Here is a 25354-nt window from a genome sequence, read left to right on the forward strand (position 1 = left end):
AAACTCTTCTATTATGTTATATAATTTAAACGTAAAGACAACCAAATTGTAAGATAGAAACCAATAAATAATAAAATATTAGTTTAGTTTAGTTTTAACATACAATGCATAGATATGTGGTCTTATTATTACATATATTATTAGTACGTTTACGTTGTAATTATTATTTATGTACCTGATTCGATTTATGATAATATTTTTAATTTATAATTGAAATGGTATCACAATCGATAATCTTTTGAACATCACTTCTGGTATCACCCGTCGAGCTGTCAAAAAGCAATTCTTATAGTGGACAGACTTTAAAGCTGATTAGGAAGATACTATAATATAAAAACCAATTCAACGTTATCTTTATTATCTCGTCATATTATTATCATACAAATACCTAGTTAGTACATGTTTATGTAAAAAAGTATGTGTCACCACGAATTAATTTACGATAAATCTAGGTACCTATATTTTCCTCGGATTTATTCGTCACAATATCAGGAAAAACTAAAATTGTGTCATCCAAATCATTATTTTTTACTGGAAGTCACAACAAAAAATTTATTTGGTATCATCAAACTCAAACATTTATTTATTCAATTAGACTTCTTCTAGAAACACTTTTGAATCGTCATTACATTTTTTTTAAATTTACCACCGATTCGGAAAGCAGTAGGTATCTATGGAGAAGAACCGGCAAGAAACTCCATACCTAGTTGCTCTTTTAAAATCATGTCCAAACCATCCTCTCAGAAATCAAGTCTCCCTTCAATATGTCCTTATGCACGATGTAAATGTGTGATTATAATGCACACACGTATGAAATACACGCCGTGAATCAATGGAAACGATGCCGATTGTAAAAATATAGTAATAAACATACTTCACAGTTCACGCAAGCGCAGTGCCGCCACAAACTAGGTTAGGAGTGCACCTGTTTTGCTCCTATTAAATTTAATATTTTAAACAGCCTGTCATAGTGATTTATTGAAAATGAAACCTGTGAATCTTATGGAAGTGGACAGTGATGGGTTCAAGCGGTTTATCGATTCATTCGATCATGTGTTCTCGGATTGTGACGGTAGGCACACGACAGCTGATCGAGTCGGCGTATTCAATATTTTGCTGATTATGATATTAAGGTTGTAATAATTGCATGATATCGATACAAAATATAAAATAATAATTAGACGTGGCCATGCCTTGTTTACGCGACGCAATGAGACGGTTAAGGGAGGTTATTTGGTTTTAATTAAACAAAAATACGCTGGGTTTTTAATTTTTATGTTGTGTTAACGAGTTATCCTCCTTTTAGTACTATAATATGAACTGTCTAAGCAGGTAAAATTCTAAGACTTTTGTTGGAAACAAAACCCAATGTAGATGGAAAGGAAAATTTACAAACGTAAACGTAGGAAAACTTTCTACGTAAAGGAAAATTTACTTGTTTTTACAGAAATGTCGTAGGATGATCGTTATTTGTAGTCATGACAAATCGTTTATGATAACATAATTTTAGCGAATGAATAATTAATAACTATGTTTTTATTCGTAAATATTATTCATGACTGTTTAGCGTAAAAAATAAAAATTGATAGGTATTATTTATTTATTTATTTATTTATTTTATTAGTTTCCAAACAGCTTATACAACAATATAACAAACAAATTATTCAAGTACAATTAATAACGTTCTATGTATAAGCCTATTCTATGGATACACAAATGTTTAGAGTGTGAAAGATGTAAAAACAAAAATACTGTTACCACAACAATAAAAAAAAAATACAATAAAAGATATACTTAGGCTAACAAGATTCGACATAAATCCGTATGCTTCAGGTGCTACGCAGAGCAGTAAGTACTAGGCGACGAAAACTGGCTAGACTATTTGAAAAAATGTCAATAGTGTTATCTTTATTAACTACATATTTCGTTATATAGTCGGCATAACCTATATACTGGGTTATTATAAGAAATATATAAGCGAGTGGCGGGTATATAGAAGGGTTTAGCGTTCCGAGTGACACGAGCGTTACAATATAAAGAGAATTTACAAATAGTCCAGGAGGAATCGGCGCATGAGTACCGAAAACTATTCCACCTCAATTTTTTTACGTGATCCTCTTCAAATTGCCCTACTGATGATATAAATGCATGTTGCCATGGGGCAACCCGGTGCCATATTGTTTAAACCGAAATTGTTTAAACAATTGCAAGGAATTGTTATTTTTCAACCGGACAAATTTTTTTTATATTTTTTATCGAAATACCAATAAAAAAGGTCCAATTACTTTTCACGATAAAGTTAATATTTTCAAAGATATGAATTTTTTAAGGTTTGAAAAATCTCAAATTTGGGTACTTTCGACCCATGAAAAATATATTTAAAAAAAAAATAATATATAAGTAATATTTTTTTTTCAATTCTCTATACAATAGTTAATAATATTGTTAATAGAGATTTAAGAAAATTTCATTGTTTATATCTGTTTTTTAATTGTTAACTTCGCGCGCTCACAAATAATATAAGTTGCATACTTCTATGTGGTTGTGATTCAGAAGACTGTAAGAATATAATATATAAAAATAATATTGATAATAAATAAATACTTATTTTTAAATCTTGTTTTATTATTTCATACTTCTCCATCTATAACTTTCGTTTGAAGAAGTTATTCAATGTAATTAATAAGGTAAAAGACCTAAGGTAAAAGCATCAGTAGATGACCACTTAAGGAGACAGAATATTCTTTTTAAATGTTTGACTTTAATTATCATATGAATTCAGTAAGTTTATTTTTTTGGAAACCCTGTGAAATGTGTTTTAACATATGAACAAGCATTTCACCACGTACAATGGTCGAATAAACTTAAAAAAAATTAAAAATGTTCTTATATTAGAAATTTAGTAGTTGACCATCTAAAAACTAGAAGATGACCATATTTTGCATCAGTAGATGACCACTCAGATGCTACAATTTGAATTGGGTTATTTGTTAAATAAGAAGCAATAAGATGAAAAGATAACGTTTTATTTGAAATATAATAATAATTAGGCCTTTTTAAGCCCATAATTTAGATAAAAACAAGATTCTAAAAGATCCGAAAGATGGTTATAAAACAAAAGGACACTGTCAAACACAAAGCGTAAACGTCAAACTTTTTGCCAAATTTATCATATCAAGGAATGTATCTCTGGAACATCATATACATTTCTCGTAGAACTGGTCTTCTTGGGAGCCTCTATGTGAGCAACTACTGCATCCCAGGGATAGTCGAGCACATCTTTATGCCATTTTTTGCCATTTTTTGCACCCAGTCGCATATTTTATGCTCCTCTTCTGGTGTAAGGATGGATGTCGGACCCATTTTTCGTTCCATCGGTGACTTCCCTTTTACTTTATTTGTAAGCGTTATTCTTGGTACACCGAACTTTTTTGCAGCCGTTCGTATTGGTGTTTTATGAAGACGAACATCGTTCACTGCTACAAGCATTGCAGCTTCAGTATAATTTAGGAATGCGCCCCTTTTCCCAGGCATCTACAAGATAAAAATTGGTTTTAGTAATAGATCATAGCCATAAATTCGTACCATAAACAAAACTAACTAACTAACTAAAGAAAATCAATCTATTGTTAAAGTAAATAAAATAGTTTATTTTAATTAATTATTATATGCAGTATATTTAAAAGATACAGAACATAATCAAAAGTTGACCACCATGGTCAATTACTAGAAAATCATAGTCAAACGGTAATTCGGTAATGGACCACCATGGTCAATTACTAGAAAATCGCAGTCAAACGGAATCAGTATTGGACCACCCCCACATCTCAATTTTGTCAACAAATCTTTAAATTTTAATTACCCTGTCATTTAAATAAACCATAAACGAATAAAAAACGAAAAACACTTACCGTCAACAAGGTGACAAAGTTCCTAGTATTCAGCTTCAAACTTTTTCAATCTCTACGAATATTATTACAAAAACGAATTTATTGATTTAATGGTCCGTCACTCAACAAACAACTGACCACCATTTACTATATTTGACAGATATGGATGCGCAATTTACGCGCCTATTTGACCAGATAGCAGCACTAACTACTTATTAACGAATGAGTTTTTAAAATTGCCGCGAATTCTTATTATAACGGTTTATGTGCATTAGCGGTCAACTACAGGTACATGGTCAACTACTGGTGACTTTACCCCTAGTTATTGACACTTTAAATTTTATTTTAGTTAAAAAAAAAACAAATCAATTCTAATAAATTAATAAATATAATTTTTGAATTAAAAATTTTAAGATCTTTGGTTTTTTGAGAACATTTCATTCTTTTAATTAAAATCAAATTGCGAGTGTCAAACAACTAGGCCAGTGTCAATAACTGGGTCTTTTACCTTACTTGCTGTTTCAATAACAAAAAAGTAATATAAACTGACAAAAAAGTAATTTTAATTACATGTTTCAATTTATGCTTAAATAACTTTAAAAAAATTGATTTCAGAAAAAAATATATAAGAAACAAATTGTAGACAATTTAATTATTAATAAGATTGCTCTCTTTAGAAATCTTGATAAAGTTGATAGTTTTTAAGATAAATGATAAATAATGATTCAAGACACAGAGAGGCCGATGCAGCGCATGAGTAAGAGAGAGACGGCGATACTTAAAGGTAAGCGGCGCGTACTTGTGAGCGCGCGAAGTTAACAATTAAAAAACAGATATAAACAATGAAATTTTCTTAAATCTCTATTAACAATATTATTAACTATTGTATAGAGAATTGAAAAAAAAATATTACTTATATATTATTTTTTTTTTAAATATATTTTTCATGGGTCGAAAGTACCCAAATTTGAGATTTTTCAAACCTTAAAAAATTCATATCTTTGAAAATATTAACTTTATCGTGAAAAGTAATTGGACCTTTTTTATTGGTATTTCGATAAAAAATATAAAAAAAATTTGTCCGGTTGAAAAATAACAATTCCTTGCAATTGTTTAAACAATTTCGGTTTAAACAATATGGCACCGGGTTGCCCCATGGCAACATGCATTTATATCATCAGTAGGGCAATTTGAAGAGGATCACGTAAAAAAATTGAGGTGGAATAGTTTTCGGTACTCATGCGCCGATTCCTCCTGGACTAAAAGCATATCGGTGTGAATTAGGTTATTGATAATTTTATACATATAAGTTAAATCAATGAATTTACGTCGCATTTCAAGTGAATCCAAATTGAAATATTTAAGTCGAATGTCATAGGTGGGCAAGGATCTTCTAAGGTGTTCACGATGGCATAGAGAACGTAAAAATCGTTTTTGTACCGATTCGAGCTTGTCGATATGTGTTTTGTAGAATGGAGACCACACTGAGGAGCCATATTCAAGGGTGCTACGGACCAGAGATTTATAAAGAACTAGCTGTTGCCCGCGACTTCGTCCGCGATTCGGTCGTTTTTCGTCATTCGTCGTTTAAAAAAAATACGTGACACTTTATTTTTGAATGTTCTTAATTGTCTCTAATAAAATTTAACTACATTAAAATTGAATACTCTGATAAGAAAATCTTAAAATCATCGAAAATCATAGACATCGAATATCTGAGGAAAACATGAATTAATGTGATTTAAATTCTACATTTCTTAGTAATTAAAATAATAATCTAAATTAAATGTAGATTAACAGTTTGAGCGCACCATTATAGAATATGTACCTAAGTAATAAATTACATTAGTTTACATAGTAACTTTACTAAAAACACGATGACTTTCTTTCGCGCTCGGTACCACAAACTAAACATGTTTGTGGTACGTGGCCCGCGTCACTTTACCCCCCACGAGTTCCCCTCCGTTGCTATGCGAAAATACATTCGTCGCCCTACTGTAGGAAAAATTGTAATACTGCGGCCTGGGCGTTATAACACGCTCAGGGAATTCCTGAGTGCTGATAGACTTCCGTCTATCGGCATTTATACCAATTTTATATTAATATCACCATCTTGAGGAAAAGCTTCTAATGTCGATTTAAAACTCATATATACGGATTAACCTGATGAATTAACATGTTCTAAAATTGTGAAATGAGTTCAGTTTTAAATTCGAGAAATATTGATTTCTTGTATTTGATTATTCGTCGTAGTCGAATACAAAATATATTTAAAGAAACTTAGGTTGGCCTTCAGGCAAAAGGGATCCTATCAAATCATAAACTTGACCTTGTATCTTAAAAGTAAGAATGAAAGGAGCATCTGATAATTGTTGAGCACCAAAGGATCATTTAAAACGCAATACTATAAGAGCTAATATTGTCTAAGAACTGTTTAGATTGCACATGTTCCTCTAAAACTTAAAAGTAGTGATTTCAAAGGTTCCGGCGTATCTTCAAACGAAAGCCGACTCCTTACTCCACTTTAAAGCATTACAAAAAGAACATACTACGTTAATATCGCCTATACAGAAGATGATCTGTAATCAATTGTGAGGTTATAAGCAAACCCACTTTTATATTATTTTGTCGGACCACACCACCGAATTTGTAGATTGATCTTCTATGTTTACCTCTAAGTCATTAAGACTATGTCGAAATCTGTCTGCAATAAGACGGGCCTCTCGCTATTCGTCCGTTTAAAGAGACCAATAGTTTCAATTCTTAATCTTTCATTAAACAAACTTATTAATCGTTCTTGTCTCAAATAATGGTAATATTCGCGTCCCTACTCTAGTCATTGCTTATGCTCATGTTCATCTTCGAGAGATCGAATAATATTATGGTGCACCCTATTATTTGTCAAACGGTCTTCATATTGAGTAAAAGTTTCAGAATTCTCGAGATAAAATATGACGATCGTGATCAGCTGTGAGACGTAATTCCCTCTCAGTGAGGGTTTCGGTCTCACGGGATAGTACAATATGCCATTTGCGATCAGCTGTGAGACGTTATATATACCCTCAGTGAAGATTTCGGTCTCACAGGATAGTACATGCCGTTCGCGGTCAGCTGTGAGCCGCAATTCTCGTTGTGAAGCGGTTTCAGGTTCGGCATAACACATGTTGTTTTCGGTCAATAGTAAGCCTCTTATCTCTAACGATCCTTGAGAACTCTTATTTCTCATTTTCTTAACTTTGCTCGAATTTCGATATATAAAGATTTTTTAGGTGGCACTGATTCGGGTGAATAAAAATTAAAACGGACTAAGAGTGTTATAATCTCAATCATCATCATCAATACATATAATAAAATTGTGGAAAAGTGATGTCTGTACAATTAAAATATGTAGAAAAAAATTAGCAGGTGTTATTATTATCGAGAAATCGAGAGAAACCATTTTTTTCTCTTAAAAGCTCCCCCCCTCCCACTTCCCGAACTCCGATTGACCGTAATTTATTTTTCCTTACATTTTTATCATATCCTTTTCTAATGGGTTTCATCCTACTGCGATTTTTTTTTGTTTCAAAAATTATCTACCCTGGTGTATAGGTAAATTTTCCACATAAAATGTCCTTTAAATTATGTCGTATTATATTTTTAACCCCCGACGCAAAAAGACTGGTGTTATGTGTTTGACCGCTATGTATTTCTGTGTGTGTGTGTGTGTCTGTCTATGGCACCGTAGCTGGCTAACAGGTAAACCGAATTAGATGCGGTTTTTTTTGTTAGGCAGAATATTTTCCGACGCTGGTTCTTAGATAAAGTGTATCAAAATTGGTTCATCCACTTATTATACCTACATAGGGGTAAAAGTGGGAATGAAAAAAATGAAAGTTATAATTTATTTTTAAAGATCGTCGGGAAGTTTATGAAATTATTTATTCCTTTTTCTATACACTTTTCTTCGTCTAAACGGTTTAGTTACGTGCTCTCTCTCTCTTCAGCCTTTAGTTACGTGCGTGAGACAGGAAAGATCTAATTTGGATTTGTTTCTGGATTTGATAAAAACTGAGTATCGATTAAGCTGATCAGTGGCTACTGGCTACACCATAGATTATTAAAAACATCCGTTTAAGAAAGGAAGGAAATAGAATTTGCTCCTCTCCCCCCCCCTGGTTCCTAAAAAATAATATGACATAATTTAAAAGAAATTTTACGTAGAATTAGTTAGGCATTTCTTTTTTGATTTTCGATATTATATACTAATCATAATTTTTAATTACAATATGTAGTAACTATTTGGTATAGGTTAGGCATTTCATTTCTTGATTTTCTTTAATAATTTGGTACGTAAGTTTTTTAGCTCAGTTTAGTAAGAAATTTTAATAACAATTCTTTTAATTATTTATGGTAGTACAACAGTACAGTATGGTTGTACGTATTTACTCAATAATTGTATGTTAAGTAGTAATTCAGCATGGGCGTAGCCACGGTGGGGCTGGGTGGGGCGCTTACCCTGGCTTTGATCTGGTAGGTACTAATTGTGAAGGGGAGTGGGCGTGGGCGTGGGATTGGGACTGAACGTGGCATATGGCGTGGGAGTGCGAGTGGGCGCGGGAGTGGGAGCATGAAAATAAAAATGATTTTTTATTGTTGCCCCACCCTGAGCCCATGGTCATAGGTCCCATAGTCACTATTCCACGCGAACGAAGTCGCGGGGACAGCTAGTAGACAAATATAATCAGAAAGCTTTGAACTCCTAAGCTCAACCATAAAAGATAGACATTTATGATGTCGGGAGATATTTTTTATATAATATGGAGAACATTTCTTTCATACTTGATTTCTGTGTAGCTTTAACCATTAAGATACACGCATTAAGAACGCACACGCGACGAAAGCTTAAAAATGGAGTTGCTGCTCTGCTCACGAATATGAAAAATAATTGTACCAAGTTTCGTTTAAATCCGTCGAGTAGTTTTTGTTTCTATAACGGTTATACAGACAGACAGACGGACAAACATTTTTGACGTCGATGTCGATCTCTAATCACCTCGTGATAGTTATTTAGGAAATATATTTCATGTGCAGAATTGACCTCTACAGATTTAATATAAGTAGTGTATACCTACTTATTATACATATTTAGATTCCAATTTCCATGTAACGTTAAATTCGACTATATAATAACTAACAGACAACGCAGGTTACTCTCGTTTCCGTAAGTTGAGGCGGCTACATATTCGGTCCTAATAACATGACTTTTTGTGAACGAAACGACAGCGCGGTTTAATTCGATGGCAACACCATCAGAAAAAAGGAAATATTTTTAACTTTGAAAAAATATTATGATTTACACTATTAATACTATTTTAACATTAACACAAAATATAAGACTGTGAGTGTGTAAAAATAAATCCAGCTAGTTTCACATCACACTTATGTTTATAATTAGGTATACGACATGAAAATATATTAATTACCAAGCAATAATCATACAGATAAATACTGAACAAAAGTATTAACAGTCAAAGTATATTTTTACTAACACCTTTTTTACCAAACCTTTTTGTATTAGAGTCCCGCCTCGTGATCGAATTATTAAAACACGAAGATTTTTAAAAATGTAACCAATGAACACAATCAATATTAGATTAACTGTAATGGTGTCTAGTTTGACTTAAAATAATATACATCTACCCTCACTTTTAAAAATGTAGTATATTCACACGAATTATATAAGCGCACCTTATAGGGAAGGGAAGATTTATTATGGGTTAAAGAGTTAAATAAATAAATAACATAATTATATTTAAATTATTAATTTTTAACATTGTGTTCAGTAGTGTTAACATGTAAATTGATTTGATTTTTACGAAATCTCATAGATGGCGCTGAATCAAATTTGTCTTTATAGTACTAAGATTCATTAAACAGTTTCTCTGCCCAAATTACGTAAATGACGTAGTTTTTATAGTGTAAAGCTAGATAATAGCATGGCTTACTCAAAAACAACATTTAAACATGAGTCTTTAGATTGTACGCTGTCGTAGTACACGGAATACGTAAGAAAAGTAAAGGTTCACAGCTCCTCCCCCGGAGGTGATAGCATGATAATATGTTTAAAAAAACCTCACACGACCTGTTAGTAATATTCATGCAAAATTTGAAGTCAATCTATGCAGTACTTTTCGAGATTAGCTCGGACAAACATACAGACAAACAGACAAACAGACAAACAGACAAACAGACAAACAGACAAAAATTCTAAAAACTATATTTTTGGCTTCTATATCGATTATAGATCATGGATTATGTATTCTTTTAAAAAAATATTCAATGTACAGTTTTGACTTTCCTACGATTTTATTATATGTATAGATTAGGGCACTATTTTTATTTTTAAAAGATCTGGACATTCGTAATATAAAAAATTCAATGTAAAAAGGAAAAAAGCTATAACTCATTTAAATTATTTGTCGCTAGAAATAAATTACACATATTTTTGAATACAGAAACATGGCCCGAAGGTATCTGTTTTAGGCGTTTTATTACACTTAAAAAATCTACCAAATCGGGAAAATCACGTGAAGTTGTCACTGTAAAGTAGTTGTTAATAATAGTTAAAAATTAATAATGGCTAAAACATGTAAAATGATAAGTTTTAATTGTAAATCACTAAAGCGATCGTTGGATAATGTGAGCGACATGTGTAGATATGCAGATATTCTTGCTCTTCAAGAAACTTGGCTACTGCCGTATGATCTGCCTTTGCTTGGGTCGATAAGCAAAGACTTTGAATACACAGGTAAATCAGCTGTAGACTTAACTAAGGGCCTACTTAAGGGCAGACCATACGGTGGGGTTGCAATCCTGTGGAGAAAAGGCTTGTTTAAAAGTGTAGAAATTATTGATTGCAATAGTAATAGAATATGTGCGTTTAAAGCTGTTTTAAGTAATAATACACATATTATAATATTTAGTGTATATATGCCAACTGATAATTCTGAAAATATGTTTGAATTTACGAGTTGTTTATGTGAAATTAAGACCATAGTTGATAGCTATAACATAGAAAATATTTTCATGTTAGGTGACTTTAACGCACATCCTATGCAGCCTTTCTGGAATGAGTTAGACACTTTTTGCTCTGATGAATTGTGGATATGTGCGGACACAAATAAATTGGGTATTAATTCTAATACATACACCTACAGAAGTGACATCAATGGCAGTCTTCGATGGTTAGATCACTGCATAGTGACTAAATCTGCTTGGCGGACTGTAATTGATGTAAGTTTAGGTCATGATGTCTACTGGTCTGACCACTTTCCTCTTATTATAGAATGTGACCTCAATTGTATTATGACAAAAATGCCTCAATCAGGATATGTCATTGATAAAATAAAATGGGGTCACAGGAATGAGCGCCAGATTAGTGAGTATCATGAAATATGTAACAGCAAACTCAGAGAGATTGATTTTGCTGAATTTCATAAAAGTTGTGGAAAAATATGCAGAGACACATATCATAAAGTTTGCCTTGATAAAGTGTACAATGAGATTATAGGAATTCTGTCCCATGCTGCCTCATTGTCTCATACAGTAATTGAGAAGAAAAAAGGTCAAGTTGTTGGATGGAATAAACATGTACGTGAGGCTCACTGTGAGGCTCGGTCGAAATACCACATATGGCTGTCATATAATAAACCAAAAACTGGCAAGATCTGGGAAGATATGTGTGTAAGTCGTAAAATATTTAAAAGTAGGCTGAGATGGTGTCAGAATCATCAAGATGAAATAAAAATGGACATGATTGCTTCTTACAGGTCAACAAAAAACTTTTCCAGATTTTGGAAAGCGACCAATAATCTCAATGTTCGACCGAGCTTACCAGTGAGTGTCGCGGGCTGCAATACTCCGAAAGAAATTGCAAATATGCTTAGGGATCACTTTAAGGTATCATCACCTTTGGGACCTTCCAAGCAAATGTTTAGCCTTGATAAAGATCTAAACAATGATCTTATTACTTTTTCAGCTAAACAGGTGGCGAGTGTCATAAATAAGATGACGAGAGGTAAATCACCGGGCTATGATAGCCTCAGTGTGGAGCATTTGAGATATGCAGGTGTGCACTTGCCCCGAGTGCTTGCTAAGTTTTACTCTCTTTGTGTAAGTCATTCTTATATTCCCGCTGAGATGATGAGAACTATTGTGGTCCCTATTGTCAAAAACAAAACTGGCAATATTTCGGATAGGTCAAATTACAGACCAATATCACTGGCCACCATAGCAGCTAAGGTTTTGGATAGTTTGTTTGATAAATGTCTTGGCGAAGCGCTGAACCTGGATGATGCCCAATTCGGCTTTCAACCAGGTCTATCAACAGAAAGTGCGATACTCTGCCTAAAACAAACTATTCAATACTATACTAGCAGAAGAACCCCAGTGTACGCCTGCTTTCTCGATCTTTCTAAGGCTTTTGACCTTGTATCTTATGATATACTGTGGGAAAAGATGGAGAAGGCGGGAGTACAAAGGGAGTTGATAAGTGTACTGCAATTTTGGTATGCAAATCAAGTGAACAATGTCAGGTGGGGGACAGAGTTATCCGATTCATATAGGTTGGAGTGTGGCGTGAGGCAGGGAGGTTTAACCTCGCCGAAGCTTTTCAACCTATATGTAAATGAACTCATATTAGAGCTCAGGAAAAAGGGAGGCTGTTGGATAGATGGTGTATGCGTTAATAACATCAGCTACGCAGATGATATGGTCCTGTTAGGACCCACTGCAGGTTCCATTAGAGAACTACTGAATTCCTGCCAGGAGTATGCTGCCAAGCATGGCTTATCATATAATGTCGCAAAAAGCGTTTATATGATCTTTGGAGTCCCCCGAAAGCACATTGGTTACGAACCCGTAGTCAACTTAAACCAAATAGCATTAAAGAGGGTAAAACAGTTTAAGTATCTCGGACACTGTGTTTCGGAGGACTTGAATGATCAAGTTGACATTGAGCGTGAGAGGAGATCCCTGGCGGCGAAATGTAATATGCTGGCCCACAGGTTCGCCCGATGTAGCAAAGAGGCAAAAATAACTCTATTCAAAGCCTATTGCCAAAACTTCTACACGGGAAGCCTGTGGTTCAAGTACTCAAAAAAGAGTATGAATGCATTACGGGTGCAATATAATAATGGGTTTAGGATGATGATGGGCTTGCCGAGGCATTGTTCAGCGTCTGAAATGTTTGCGCAGGCTCACACTAATGATTTTCATGCCATATTGCGAAAAAAGACAGCATCAATACTCCAACGGTTACGTGCAAGTCCCAACGAAATACTAAATGCATTATCGCAAAAAATAGACTCACCAATACACGAACATTTTATTAATGTGTTGGTGAGACGTGAAGTTTTTTAAATTGTATACCTAATAATTTGTATTTTTAGATTAATTATTAATTGCGTATTTTAATTTTAATTTTTATTTTTTGTTTAATTTTTCTGTGATTTTATGTATGTTTCATTGATTATTATTATTTGTGACATGTCAATTTTATAATTTGTATTTTTAGATTAATTATTTATTGCGTAGTTTAATTTTAATTTTTATTTTTATTTAATTTTTCTGTGATTTTATGTATTGATTATTATTATTTGTGACATGTCAATTTTATATTTTATGATTGTGAGCTTAATTTTATATGTGTATTAGTGATTTTTGTGTATTGTATGTAAAATGAGTCTCTGTTACTCTTAAATAAAGAATTTATTATTATTATTATTATATTATAAAGCCTAAATTTTGATTGGCTTTTTTGACAGTAGATTCGACATGATCGATAAATGATAAACTTTTATCGAATGTCACCCCTAGATCTCGTATAAATTCTTTACGACCTAAGATAATATTTGAAATTTGATACGAAAAGTTAATACTGTTTACTTTATTAGTAAATGTGACAACATGACACTTAGAGGTATTTAATTTCATTAAATTTCTCTTACACCAGGCATGAAGAGCAATTAAGTCTTCTTGAAGCAACTGACAGTCAGCAATATTATCGACTTTTCTATATAGTTTCAGATCATCCGCATAAAGTAGACATTTACTACCTATATTAAATCGTAAGGGTGCATCATTTATGAAAACCGCGAACAAAAGAGGGCCAAGATGGGAACCTTGGGGAACACCGGAAGGAACAGAATAGGGTTCAGATAGGTAGCCGTTGAGAGCAACTATTTGAGTGCGGTTTTTAATGTACGAGATGATCCAACGCAATAAGTTCCCATGTATGCCACAAATCATCAGCTTTTTAATCAGGAGCTCATGGTTGACTTTATCGAACGCCTTCTGAAAGTCGGTGTAAATGACATCCACTTGTCCTTTGTTGTCCAAAGTTTCTAGGAGATAGTCAGCATATTCAGTTAAATTAGATGTTGTTGATTTACGCGCGACAAATCCATGTTGTTCAGAAATAAGTAAAGGTTTAACAAAATTGTAAATTTGATTGTAAATAACACGTTCAAATATTTTAGCAAAGCAATTTAGTATGCAGATAGGTCTGTAATTACAACAGTCCGATCTATCGCCGGATTTGAATATTGGAATTACGTGAGCGATCTTCCAAAAGTCAGGAAAGATGCCTGTAGATAGAGATCTATTAAATATTATATAAAGTGGTAAGGTGAGTTCGTTATAGCAAGATTTAACAAAATGAGATGGAATACCGTCCGGTCCAGGACCCTTGTTCGGATCCAATTGTTTAAGAAGTTTTTTAACATCATGCGCTTCAATTACTACTTTGTTAAGACAATTAGACCAATTGTTGTGGACGGGATCCTCAACAATGGCATTATTTTCATATACAGAATGGAAATATTTAGCAAATGTTTGACAGATATCACTACCCTTAGTAGCAACAATGTTATTATATTTAACTAGTTGGGGAAAACTTGAACATTTATTTTTACTCTTTACGTAATTCCAGAATAATTTAATTTAATTTAGGTATTTATTAGGTACTATTAGCTGAGTATTGTTACTAGGTAGGTATGACAGGTAGGTATGAGTTATGACACTTTAATGAAAAATTCAGAAAATCAAAATCTATCGAAATAGGTACATGTACTTTATACCTAGTTATTTTAAAAACAAATTATGAAATATTTTATAAATTTTTACACTTACCCTACCTACTGACTTGATGTTTTATAAATTTTTACACTTACCCTACCTACTGACTTGATGTTTTTAGTAGTTTACGTTTTCTGCCCATGAGAACCATCTTCGTACTACAATGAATATTATAAAAAAATAATAAACGAAATCGGTTCAGCCGTTCTCGAGTTACGCGCTTACCAACACCTTTTGCGATTCATTTTTATATTAGGTAGGTATTATAGAAGAAGAAGGTTAAAACTACAGTTCAAGAATAAGATATTATTTAGATATTCTATATTATTAAAATATATTAAGTACTTGAATGTATCAAATACATGATTAATTAATTTATCTATCACGCACTTCTCGCTCTACAAATCATACAAATAATATATTTTAATATTTAAGTCAGTTTCCGGTAGTTATTATAATTTTTCTTCAGTACTAATTACCTTTACTTTCAGGAGTAATATGGTCTATAAGGCCCATTCCAGGTGCAGGAACATTCTTCGATTTGATGAAAAGTCTTGGCAAAACCGTACATTTTGTGTCAAACAACAGCCTTCGGAGCAGACAGAACTATGAAACCCAATTCAAAGCTGCCGGTATAGAAAACGGTTTTGTAAGTCGACTTTATTACTATCAATATAAGTGTTAAAGTATCTTCACTATCTTGTAGTATTTATAGAAAATAGATTGGTAACATAAAATATTATTGAGTTATGGACTAGACTAAGAAAATTAAATGCTAATTTATGTCATTAGTATTTGAAACAATTTGCAAAATATATATGATGATGATGAAAATATGCACTTACTTACCTAAAATAAATTCCATTTCCAGTCTTGATACATTAAACTAGTACACGTATTATTTTATTAATCCCAACATTTGTTATGATTTCGATACATGAAATAAACAAAAATACAATAATATCTAATACACAATAATTATATTAAAAACAGTGCCAAAATTTAACTCACAACGTCATTAAAATTTATATTATCTTCCTAGTTAAACCAACAACAAAAAACAAATGAATATATCAGTGCGTGTATTCTACATTCGAAATTTAAATATTTTCACATCGGCGTTTCTTACCAGCCAGTCTTAATAATGTACGAATAACTTTATTTTCCAAAAAGAAGTTTATAAACTTCTTTTTGGAAAATAAAGTGAAAGTGCTCTTTTTATTAAAACTTAATTATAAAAATATATTATTTTCTTATTTAAGCAATAAATATTAAAAACAAAATCAAATGAGTAATTAAAACATATAATACGTAGGACGTAGGTATGTATCGGGGTCACTATATTCTATATTCGAAATTTAAATATTTTCTCATCGGCGTCCTTGCCAGCCAGTTTAAAAAGATGAATAATACGACATTGAGCTATTATTACTACTTATAGAGATACAAACAAACAATATACAAACAAAATCTGTGCGACAAGCGCGGCGGTGCGGGGCAAAGATTAAGCGATGTCATCGACTCGATCGGCTATAGAGGCGACACTTTGTAAATATTCTTCCTATTACTTATCAATTAAAAACAATCAATGTAACAAAAAAAATATAATTAATCTAATAAAGAAATTATTAATAAACTTATCAATTAAATACTTTTCAATTAAAACCAATCAATGTAACAAAAAAAATGATACATAGGTAATTGATTCTCATCTTTCATGAATTAACCTTTTTTCCAATAATATCCACAGTACAATCTTTTCTAAATGAGTAAAATTATTATTTTCCACTATAAAAATTTACGTCATGTAATATTACTATTTATACATCTTTCATACCCAATGCCATTTCTTAGTCTATGACAAATGACGCAAAATGGCGCCCGCCAAAAATTTTGCTTGAACCAGGATTTAAAAATTATTATCTAAGTAGTTAATTACCGATGAAAAGTTATTCCTTTGCACTTTGCCGAATTACTTGAAATATCGTAACACACTCGAGGGCATATTTGATGAGTTTCATGTTTTTTTGCTTTTAGGGTGCGTATAAAGCAAAATTACCAATCTTCTATTAGATGATACGTGTAATATTCAAGACCAAATCTAAAAAATAAAATATATATCAAACTAGATGATATGTTCAACGATTCTGTTCAATCAAAAACATAAAATATTAAAATTGACTCGATAAAAAAAAATCACCAAGTTAGCTCTAATTTTCACAATTTTACGTTTTCTACTTGACATGGTAATACTTATTATGATTTTTTTTTCATAAACAATTATATTAAAACATTTGCAAGATATTTGTCAGAGCATTTTGTGTAATTACTTTTAGTTTTGGTTTTATCTGCGATAAACCACTTTTATCGTGACAAAACCAAACGTTTATCTCGAGAAAAAAAGAGCGCCAAAAGCCGTGTCCGCCAGTGTCCGACCGAACTTTCGGTTTCGGTTTCGGTTTCGGCCGAGTTTCGGCCAAAAATCAAGTTTCGGCCGCAGTTTCGGTTTCGGCCAAAATCGGCCGAAACTTTTGCCGAAACCGAAACTTATTTTCGCAAGTTCAGTGAAATTAGTTCACACACGTTCACGCTCTAGACCGGACTCTCAGTGGAGTTTCGTTTGCAAAAATAGCGGACCTAAATCTGACTTCTGATATATATTGTATAGATCCCAGACATCCTATAGACAGATGTTGCCAACCAGTTTTGTGGTCCCCCTCCCCCCACTCCGGTAATTAAATATGGCATACAAAGAAAAAAATAAAAATTTCCAAAACATGCCGTGTGGGGTATCAAATGAAAGAGCTTATTGAGTAGATCACGAATATATAGCATACTATAACATTTCTTACACTTTCTCTAAGATTTTTTAGAAAATTTACGAAAATGCTCCATTTTTGAGTTAACTTTAAACCACTATAGATTGAAAACTCATGAATATATTTTTTAAATTATTATTTTAAATAATTAACAATAGTCCACACGAGTCAAAGGAAAGCGGCTTTTTATAGTATTCGACAGCTGCTAAGCATGTTCAGACATGAAATAATGACAACTACATTGACAACTATTCATCCACAAAAATATTAAATCAAAAGTTACGTCTAACCAAGAAGCTTCTAACAATATTATCTTATCTTTGCTTTTTTCTACTTATGAATTAAATAGCATATTTCATAGAAAATAGAAAATGATATATTACCTATAATTTCTTTGTTTTTTTTTTCATTGCTTTGATTTGTTTGATTTGCTTTAGTAACTCTACCATATTCTACTTACATATTTTTTTTTTTTAGGAAAACCTCACAATACCTTCTACAGCAATAGCGGAATATTTGAAATCAGTAAACTTTAAGAAATCAGTATATTGCATATCTTGCCCTGAGACTATTTCAATTTTAGAGTCACAAGGATTCAAATGTAAAGAAGGCGTAAGTATACACTAGTCTAAAAATTTTAAACACCTTTATTTATGAAGAAATTTTTATACAATTTATACACAGTTTCTTTGAACTTTTAATCTCCTATATAGTATCTAGTTCCCAATAAATATTAAATTTCATTAATTAAAAAGTGGAAAAACGTTAATTTACATAATAATCTGTACAATTAAAAGATTGCTATTTTTTATCGTAAGGCGTAAAAAATTATCGAAAAAATTTACACAGACCCTCGTATAACGTATTACCATATCTTCTTTACGTAATAACCATTTAGTATTCTGTGGTACAGGTCTAGTTGTACCTTTGAACGAATCCGTTTTGCATTTGGGTCAAGATAACACGGTTTCAGCCAGACATTGGGGCGGACTATTATGAAGATTTCCTGCAATACCTTGAAGATGACATGGAGATAGGAGCCGTGGTGTTCGACAACGATTTCAAAGTGAACATACCGAAGATGTACAAAGCCATTACGTACCTGCGGAGGCCAGATGTTATCTTCATCAGCGGGGCTACGGATAAATACGTGTCACTCAAACCTGGAGTCGTGTCTTTAGGTAATAAGATCGGTTTTACTGTGACGCTTGTTCACTGTTCATTTGGCAGTATATTTCTGTTTTCGTAAATAGGTGATCTGCTTTTTCAGGACAATAATTGTCACAGTTTTGGCTCTTGAGAACGGGTCACGTATCTAAATGATTCACTTATTTCTTGTTTACGAAAATAGATGAAAACATTTTCTGATAATTATTTAATTTTAAATTTTAAATCCCATTTCAGCTTTAAATGATTCATCAATGTGTGTATTAAATTTGGTTGATTATACACAATTTCATGCAGCAGTTACTGTAAATTAAAATAAATACAAACAATATGGTTTACATTTCAGAAAATGTACTTAATAGATTTCCTAAAAATACTTTAAACTGATCTTGAAAATGGGTTCGCAACTCCGTCAGATACCCTACATCAAAGCGACAAAAACCTTCCACTACGTCAATAGCACACACGTACAAAGCTGATAAATTAAATAATTCCAGGCACTGGTATATTCACGGACATAGTGCGAGAGGAGTCAAAACGGAATCCAATACAGCTGGGGAAGCCGGGCCGGGTGTTCGGAGAGTTAGCTATGAAACGGGCCAACGTCAGCGATCCGTCGCGGGTGCTCTTTATTGGAGATATGTGAGTGATATAATATGCGTGTGAACGCACTTTTATTTTGTACATTTAAAAAAAATTAAAACCTGATTTTTTTACTAGACTTTTTTTTAATTTGATTGACATTTTAGTTTTATAACTTTCAGTAGAAAAAAATCGATCACGCGGCGGAATTCCAACCCGCCTCCGCCTTCTGGGTTCGAATCCCACCTGTTTAATAGGCATGACGACAGTATCCATAAATGTTCGAATTAGTGTTTTTAAGGGAAAATGTATAATATATAAATTAAAAATAGTGACTTAGAAATATTAAAAACATTAAGATTAATGAGATTATCAATAAAATAAAACGTTGAAATTCTGCAGTCGGCCATTTTGACTGAAACACGCGTGACGTCACGTCTACGTAAACAACTCACAACAACTTCGCGGCAGGTGTATTTTGTTGTTATGAATATGCTGAGAATACGCATTTTTATTTATTTTCAATTTTTTCACATATGCTTTATCGACTCAGAACAGAAATATAATTGCGAATTCACGAATATGTGGTTCGGGTTTCTCTGCGTCAAATTTATACAATCATTTCATATTATTTTCTCACTTTAAACAATTACTAACACTTTTTTTGGGTATTATTTTTATGTAGATTCACATTGCAATACTGCACACCACTTATAAACTGAAATTAGATTCTATAACACTTTATAATTAAATATTTGTTTAATTTTACTTCGCTATGCATACAGATAATTACGTATTTACGTAAGAGTGACGTCACGCCTACGCCATGACACCTGTGAGCTGTTTTAGCACAGTTAACCCGTGACGCGTCCGGCGCACAGCCGGCACCGATCCCGATAGTGTCAAGGGAGTTCACGAAATCTAGCTTTTTTATGACTACCGAGTTTGAAAATTTTATTTACCCTATTGTTCTATAATTATATGCCATGTATGATATATTTTTGGAAAGAGGAAGAAACTAGTTATAGCATAAAAATGTAATCATGACGATATATTTTTTCTATAAAATTATAAAAAATTGATTTTCTTTTGTTTTAATTTTAATTGCTTACATACTAACACTTACATGATAATGCTGAGTCATCAAATGATCATATTCACGTTTTCATATCACTACACGATTGCCAAATACATTCACTTATATTTTCACACATTTAACACAACGTATTTCACTATGAATAATAACAAATCTCCATTATTCACAAACAAGAAAAAAAGCGCCATTTTGCGTCTTCCGCACTGAAAAGTTGAGACATTTTTTCACTGAGTATTCTTCAAATATCCCTAAAACCAATATCATAAACGTATTCTACGTAAAATTTCCAGTAATATACGTCTCAATTATCACTCATCTAATTATTCCTCTCGGCATAATTCACAATCCAAATATTCGTTGAACAAGACAAATGTCACAAACTATGGCCGATGACGCAACTCAATCAATGATTCACTTTTTTTTTTTATTTTGTGGTTTTAGTCTTTATTGCCAGCGTCGGAGTCGTACCGATTCGAATTAAAAATGTATAAGGCATAGACAAATATTTTTTATACTGGAAACATTCACTTGTAAGCAGCTACAGGTGACCTTCAAAGTCATTGGCCGCGTTATGAACAGTCGTTGTTTCGCAGGACGCTACAGTACAGTTTTAGTTATGAGCAACCGCCTGTTCATAGGACGCGTCACGGGTTAATAAATATTTTTTGAAAAATGGCTTTTATCTTCGTTAAATTTAAGTATGTTAGCGAAATATAGGGTTTTTCTTGTTTAATAAACGTATACACACATTATGGAAGAGGTTTTGAAAATCTTTCGTCATGCCTATTCTATATAAATGATTTATACTTATACATTTTTTTCTGAATTTTCATTGAATCTGAAAATAAGGGTAATAAAATAAACAAGTATCATTACCTAATAAGGCACTATTTCGCATATTATTCGTGCAAATTTCTTAATGAGTATTGTTTTGCTCATTGATGGAACGAATCAAATTCTCAGAACCAATTGACTACAAGCTGGCATAGGAAAAAAATATGGGTCAAATGAACCACCAGGGGACATATCTAGAACGATAGAAGAGCATAAAATAATAAGATTCATCACTATGCCGTCACTTGTAAGCTGTCCAACTGAGTGCAGATGAGAATTCAAAAGTACAGGTAGACTCGGTAAATTTTAATCATATATTTTTGTACGGCATTCTTAACCATCGACAGATCCATTAAAAATAATAAGAAACCGCTCAGTGCCGTACAAAAATGGTGGTCCACAAAGTCGGAATTTTTATTTAATTTCCGAGAGTTACCGGGGGTAAATTTGGTCATTTGACCATGTACGGCATCTGTGTCATACTATTTCTATACTGATTTTAATCCATTATTTCGCAACGCCGTACAAAAATCATGGGGACAAGGGGAAAAAATCGAGAGTTGCAATCCCCTCTCTTTCCCCACTCCAGGGGGTCATTTGACTAAGTACGGCTTCGGTTCCAAAACATTATCTAGCACTCAAAAGTACTATTAGAAGCAATGCCGTCAAAAAATAATTGTTCTTTTAAATGTATACCAATAATCATCTTAATTTCATCGAATTCTTGATATAAAGAGCTGTAAGGTCATTTGACCCTGTACGGGAACTTGTTTTTTAACATGGTATTGTAAAATTCAATTGTTGTATAGTATTGCCGTTCAAAAGAAACCGTTCTAAAAAAAGTTATAGAGAAATGCAAAAACTGAAATTTTGTAAAAGTTTAAACATCGTAGATTAATGAAATATAATAGTTTTCTACACTTTAAAAAAATGATGCCGTACATTTTTGTGCAGACCACATCTTTTAGGCTGATGAAAGCGACGAAAGCTACAATTTTAAGGGTGCTTTATGGCCATCTGATACAGTACGGCATTAACATATTTTTACCCGACTACGGCAAAGCAAAAGGAGGGTTATGATTTTGACAGGTCATGTATGTATGTTCATCTAGTCACTCGTGACTTCTAAACTACTTATCAGAATTCGACAAATGATATATCATTAGAAGCGTCTGAATTGTTCACTGGATAACCAGCGACCAGCTAGCTAAAGGCTATATGGGGTTTCACAAAATCTAATGTGGCGCCTTCTAGAGTTCTAGCGGACAAAACATACTGAGTAAAAAAAATAAGTTAAGATAAATATGCCGTGTTTGGTATCATTTGAAAGCGCTTTACTTCTACATTTTGAATATGTATATATTACTAGCATTTGCTTGTGACTTTACCTGTATTCATGGGCTGATTGCAAATAATTCACATCTTTTTGTTCATAGCTTCTTTATTAGTTCATCAATTTAACGGAGTCCATTCCACCTGACTCCGACTTTCCAAGGTGATAATTAACCACCTCGAGCTTCTTAATATTAATGTATAATATTTATATTTTATTATCAAAATATAAAGCAAACATTTCGTTATATGGATTTTTTTCTTTTTCAGATTTTTCCCCTTTGAACCAACGAAAATGTACGGCACATGAAAAAATATTATCTATGCATAAAATACTTTAAAAATAAATTTATTTCGTGTTGTGTCAAATGACCCCCTGGAGTGGTAAAAGAGAGGGGATTGCAACTCTCGATTTTTTCCCCTTGTCCCCATGATTTTTGTATGGCGTTGCGGAATAATGGATTAAAAGCAGTATAGAAATAGTATGACACAGATGCCGTACATGGTCAAATGACCAAATTTACCCCCGGTAACTCTCGGAAATTAAATAAAATTTCGACTTTGTGGACCACCATTTTTGTACGGCACTGAGCGGTTTCTTATTATTTTTAATGGATCTATCGATGGTTAAGAATGCCGTACAAAAATATATGACCAAAATTTACCGAGTCTACCTGTACTTTTGAATTCTCATCTGCACTCAGTTGGACAGCTTACAAGTGACGGCATAGTGATGAATCTTATTATTTTATGCTCTTCTATCGTTCTAGATATGTCCCCTGGTGGTTCAATTGACCCATATTTTTTTCCTATGCCGGCTTGTAGTCTAAATAGCTTCGAATCTGTTTCCAATTCATTTGTTAAATTCTGCAAAGCAATGTTGCGCGTATAAATTAATTACGTCTTGCTTACTAAGAAGTTACTGATTGAAGCTTTATTCCAGTTATTAAATTTCCACCTAATTCCAATTAAAAAAATATTTATAAATAATTTGTTGCAGGATCTGTCAAGACGTCGGCCTCGGGAAAGCTGTCGGGTTCAACACGCTTCTGGTTTTAACCAACAACACAAAAGAGCAAATGCTAGAACACACAATACAAACGGACTTTTACGCAGATTCTTTAGGCAGTTTAGTTCCTGTAATAAAGGATAAAGCATTTTGATGCATGCTGCATTACTATACCACAGACTATACTCTAGATGCTTTTGACTGAGGCCAGTAATTTATAGGCTAATAACGGCCTCTATATAATTATATATTAAGATTAAATACTAATTATTATTGTTAAAAAGCTGTTTTAATTTTCAATTAGTGAACAAATAATTTAAAATTAAATAATGTGTGATTTTTATGTTATTATTTCAGTTTTAGTTCTATAAATCTATCTGTAAATTTTTGAAATGCTAGAATATTTTTCGTCGCAAAAACTAAACTTGAACGAGTGGACCTTCACCTTAGCTAATAGTCCGGGATACATCGCCCATTTTTGCAAGTGATTACTATCAAGCTAATTTTTCGTGAGTAGCTTTATTTTGATGAGATGCCCAATAATTTCATGTATGAAACTCTCGATTGTGGTAGCTAACAGAGGAAACAAGGATAAAATATTTTGATTTGATGGTTCTCAAATATTAATTACTAACTGAATGTTTTTTTTTGTTCAATCTCAAGATAATTATCTAAATTATTCGAAAAAATATTTGTTCTACAAAATCTATGGTTTGATCAAAGAGTCCCCCTTTCCAATGTGTATCGATAACGAAGTCATCATAAATGATTAGTAACCAGCTGATTTTTTTATTTTCACTTATTTAATACTTATATAATTCAACAGACATATTGTCCTACAAATTGCGTAATAAATATTTGAGAACCGTCAAATCAAAAAATTTTATCCTTGTTACCTCTGTAAGCTACCACAATCGAGAGTTTCGTTCATGAAATTATTGGGCATCTCATCAAAATAAAGCTACTCACGAAAAATTAGCTTGATAGTAATCACTTGCAAAAATGGGCGATGTATCCCGGACTATAAGCCATCTATAGCAATTAATACTCTTAGTGCAAAATCATTGGCCCTACTGTGTTCCTAATTTTAAATCTTCATATAATATAATTATTATAATAATAATAATTTATTCCTCCATCCTTTAAAAATCTGGTGACCAATGCAAATGTTCATGGCCAGTGCAGTGCTTACCATCAGATGAACCACCACCTTTTTGCCTATTTCAACGTTTCAAATATCACTAAAAAGTAAAAACAACTTCAAAACATTTATCTATTTTTAACCAGGTCCAGAGAGGCAAAACATTGTTTAGTTAATACAATATAATAAAAGCATTTAATTCAGCATTGTTTTCATTATGAATCTTTAGTACCTTTCTAAATAAGCTCCAATATAACAACTCCTTTATGAACACTTTGTACAGTATTAAATTTTATTGTTCCAGTGATAAAAGATAATGCTTTAAGTGTTTATTCATTCTATAGGTTTATTAAACTGGTTATAACA

At 32.5% G+C, this 25354-nt stretch overlaps 2 protein-coding genes and 1 long non-coding RNA gene across 3 annotated transcripts in view; 2 read left to right on the forward strand and 1 right to left on the reverse strand.

Annotated features, from left to right (window-relative positions):
* Positions 1-25354, forward strand: part of LOC149482681 (uncharacterized) — a 54272-nt gene that overhangs the window by 11715 nt on the left and 17203 nt on the right. The window lies entirely within an intron of this gene.
* On the forward strand, positions 908-24295 carry LOC149482682 (uncharacterized). The gene is made up of 6 exons (XM_089703312.1): positions 908-1072; positions 15500-15657; positions 18305-18439; positions 18801-19008; positions 19492-19636; positions 23839-24295. Exons 1-6 carry the CDS (start codon positions 985-987, stop codon positions 23999-24001), a joined length of 897 nt encoding a protein of 298 aa, XP_089559438.1. The 5' UTR covers positions 908-984; the 3' UTR covers positions 24002-24295.
* On the reverse strand, positions 3009-5149 carry LOC149482683 (uncharacterized). Its single transcript, XR_016316621.1, has 2 exons — positions 3912-5149; positions 3009-3534 (listed from the first exon to the last, which is right to left on the reverse strand). It is a non-coding gene; the product is annotated as an uncharacterized LOC149482683 (long non-coding RNA).

Source organism: Colias philodice, chromosome 14 (assembly GCF_061535455.1).
Source record: "Colias philodice isolate Cphi_HAF_F1 chromosome 14, ilColPhil1 Martin Lab GWU primary, whole genome shotgun sequence".
In the NCBI taxonomy this organism is placed as follows: domain Eukaryota; kingdom Metazoa; phylum Arthropoda; class Insecta; order Lepidoptera; family Pieridae; genus Colias; species Colias philodice.